The sequence below is a fragment of the Myotis davidii genome, unplaced genomic scaffold, assembly GCF_000327345.1.
Source record: "Myotis davidii unplaced genomic scaffold, ASM32734v1 scaffold807, whole genome shotgun sequence".
In the NCBI taxonomy this organism is placed as follows: Eukaryota; Metazoa; Chordata; class Mammalia; order Chiroptera; family Vespertilionidae; genus Myotis; species Myotis davidii.
In genome coordinates, this window is record NW_006298272.1 from 586,324 (window position 1) to 589,706 (window position 3,383).

General features: G+C 56.3%; 1 protein-coding gene across 1 annotated transcript in view; it reads left to right on the plus strand.

Moving 5' to 3' along the window:
• Window positions 1–3,383, plus strand: part of MYOM2 (myomesin 2) — a 62,578-nt gene that overhangs the window by 10,143 nt on the left and 49,052 nt on the right. The window contains exons 3-4 of the mRNA XM_015570590.1: window positions 1,033–1,151; window positions 2,710–2,994. Coding sequence (XP_015426076.1) covers window positions 1,033–1,151; window positions 2,710–2,994 — 404 coding nt within the window. The remainder of the gene's footprint in view (window positions 1–1,032; window positions 1,152–2,709; window positions 2,995–3,383) is intronic.

Here is a 3,383-nt window from a genome sequence, read left to right on the forward strand (position 1 = left end):
TTGCCTGCCCGCCCACCCATCTCAGGGCTCTCCTCCGTTTCCCCCCTGCAGGGGCCTCTCTGACTCCCCCTCAGCTACACGCACCCCCTGCTCTCCGGAGCGCACACTGTGCATCCTCTGCTCTCGTATTCCAAGTTTGCGTTCACTTCTCTCACCTGTGTTAATTATTTTTATCCTCATCACCCACGGGGCCTTGAACAAACCAGGCATTCTGTAAATACCTGTTGTGTTTACAATTAAATGAAACCATAGCCCTGGCCAGTTTTCTCAGTGGCTAGAGCATCGGCCCTAGGCCTGAAGGGTCATGGGTTTGGTTCCCCGTCAAGGGGATGTACCTCAGTTTTAGGCTCGATCCCTGGCCTTGGGGTGCATGCGGGAGGCAGCCAAACAGTGTGTCTCTCTCACATCAACGTTTCTCTCTTTGCCCCCTCCTTCCTCCCCTCCACTCTCTCTCTAAAAAAAAAAAAAAAATCAATGAAAAAAATATCCTTGGGTGAGGATTAAAAACAAAACAAACAAAAAAATGAAATACCTAGCCCAGCGTTCTTTTTCGTTTAGTCCTCACCCGAGGATAGTCTTCCATTGATTGTTAGGGAGAGTGGAAGAGGGAGGGAAAGACAGAGAAACATCGATGTGAGAGAAACACAGTGATTGATTGTCTCCTGCACGAGACCTGACCAGGGCCCGGGCCGGGGAGGAGCCTGCAACCAAGGTAGGTGCCCTTGACTGGAATTGAACTGGGACCCTTCGGTCTGCAGGCTGGTGCTCCATCCACTGAGCCAGACTGGCCAGGGCCCAGTGTTCGAACTGTAGGCAGCAGAGAAAGAATAAAATCGGGTCCTGGGGCCTCACTCGGCATCTGGACTGCCGGTCGGGGATTATTCACGCGTGTACAATCCGCCGCTCACCGCCCGTGGGTTTGGCTAGCTGGACTTGATTTCCCCTTTGCCACAGGCGTGGTAGAGGGTCCGGTAGACATGGCAGGGCTAGTTCAGAAAGGGCCTCATGCTGCTCGTCACTCTTTATTCGCAGGTGGACGCCAAGATGTCGCTTGTCACCGTGCCTTTTTACCAAAGGAGACACAAGCACTTCGACCAGTCGTATCGCAATATTCAGACGAGGTACCTTATGAACGAATATGCAGCAAAAATGTAAGTTGGAATTCACTGATTAGACCGGGGGTGGGGACCGTTTTTCTGCCAAGGGCCAGTGGGGCATTTACAACGTCACCCACGGGCCATACAAAACTATCCACTTAAAAACTACCTGCTCTCTTTGGTCAAGCATTGAATAAACTCGCCCCTCATGCCTTGGCAGGGCCAGGCCAAAGGCCGCTGCAGGCCTCATATGGCCCTCGGGCTGGGTGTTCCCCACCCCTGCCTTAGACGCATAGAACTTCGACTGTGGGCGACCCACAGTCAGAGGCAGGGAGCTTTACCTGGTCCCCTGGAGCCTGGAGTGACGTGACTGGGGAGGGTCAGGGGTGGCAAGGATCCCTGATGCCCTTCTTCAATGCCAGAGGCGAATGTGGCTGCTCAGCTGCTCAGGGAACTATGTGTGGAATGCTACATGGCATCCGGGTAGACCCTGGTAGAATTTGCTAGACCTGCTAGATCCTTGTAGGTCCTGATAGACCCTGGTAGCTCCTGGTAGATCCTGGTAGACCCTGGTGGACCCTAGTAGATCCCGGTAGATCCTGATGGATCCTGATGGACCCTCTAGATCCTGGTAGATCCTGGTGGACCCTGGTGTACTGACTCTGACCCCGGGTTAGATCAGGAGGGGTGGGGGCTTTTTAGGAAGTGCTCATTGATGTTATCCTTCTTCACGCATCTTCCAGAAGAGGAATTTAAGAAGCCACCAAAAAACAAGGGCAATGGGAGGGAAGACAATGGGAGGGAACGCTGCCAGTGGCAGAGAAATTATGGGATGGCAGAGGAACCATGGGTGGAAACTTGCTGCATGAATAGTAAATGTAACAAGGAGTGAAGTGACTCTGAGTCACAGGCGGGGGGTCAAGCCCCAGTGTCCTCTGGGAGTTTCTGAAGACCAGCATCCTCAGGGGCCTGCAGCTCCCGCCCATGGACAGCACATCGGCAGCTCCAGGGCACCGATGGGAAGGTTGGGCTGCTGGCCGATGGGCTCAGCCTTGGGTTCCTGCGTGTCACCAGCACCCTATATTTAGAAATGCCTGGGGTCTGTGGGTCCAGTTGCCGTCCCCGTAACAAACAAAGGCAAACACTCCCAGCCCCTCCCAACCGCCGCGGGAGCCTCAGATGCCTTCGGATATATATACTCCTGGTGCTGGGCCAGAGTGTGGCACAGGCTGACACAGCGCAGGGGTGGGGGAGGAGCTCCGTGTGACAGTGTCCCTCTGAGTGCGGAGAGCCGGGTGCAGAAGGATGTAGGTGTGTGTGCATGCATAGTGTACGTGCACTTGTATGTGCACATGTGGATGTGTGTACACACACACACTGTGTAGGCCTGTGTGCGCATGTTTGCGTGCACCTGCGAGGGTGCATGCATGTACACACATGAGAACGCACACATGCGTACACATTTGCATAACGTCATGCACAAAGGTAATGTATCCATAAGCATGCACACGCATGATCCTGCATGTGTGTGCACTGTGTGTATAGGTGTGCGTGCATGTGTGTATAGAAAGAACAGTTTTCTAACACCCCCCACTTTCTCGCGTTCATCAAGGCGCTCGTCCTCCCGGTCGTCCTCCCAGTCGTCCTCCCAGCAGTCTCTCACCGAGAAGTCGTCTTCCCAGCGTGCTGCCAGCCAGCAGCTGCTGCCACAGGGCACGGTCTGCAGGCTCTGCGCCAAGAGGCTGAGCTCCGAGGAGGAGGAGAGCGAGCATGAGAACAAGAGAAGGTACGCCCTGGTCCCCTCAGGCCGCCTGGGTCACAGGTCGCAGCCCTCCCACCGGCCCCGGGACAGGGCGGGAGAGAGCGCAGGATGGGCTGACAGGAGCCTGGAGGACAGGCGGGCGGCAAGTGAAGTCAGAGCCATACGGTCCAGTGTTCCTCTCGGCCCTGAGACCCAGAGTCCACGCCCCACGCCCTGCGCCCCATGCCCCATGCATGGTGCCTCTGGCTTTGGTCTCGGGTCTGTGGCCCACCGGGCACTCGGCCTCGCCACGCATGTCAGGAGGGGCACACCTGACGGCAGCAGCACTGAGGGTGTGAGGTTGATTTTGAGTTTCCACCACCAGCCTCTTAGCTTGTGAATCGTTCCGGTCAGGGTTGGGGACTGAAGCAAGTCAGTTTTTCACAGCCTGCAGGGTTCCACCCGCATTGGGGGCAGGGGGGAAGGAGGGGACAGCGGGCAGGGTTCCACCCAGGTGAGGGGCGGGGAAGGAGGGGACAGCGGGC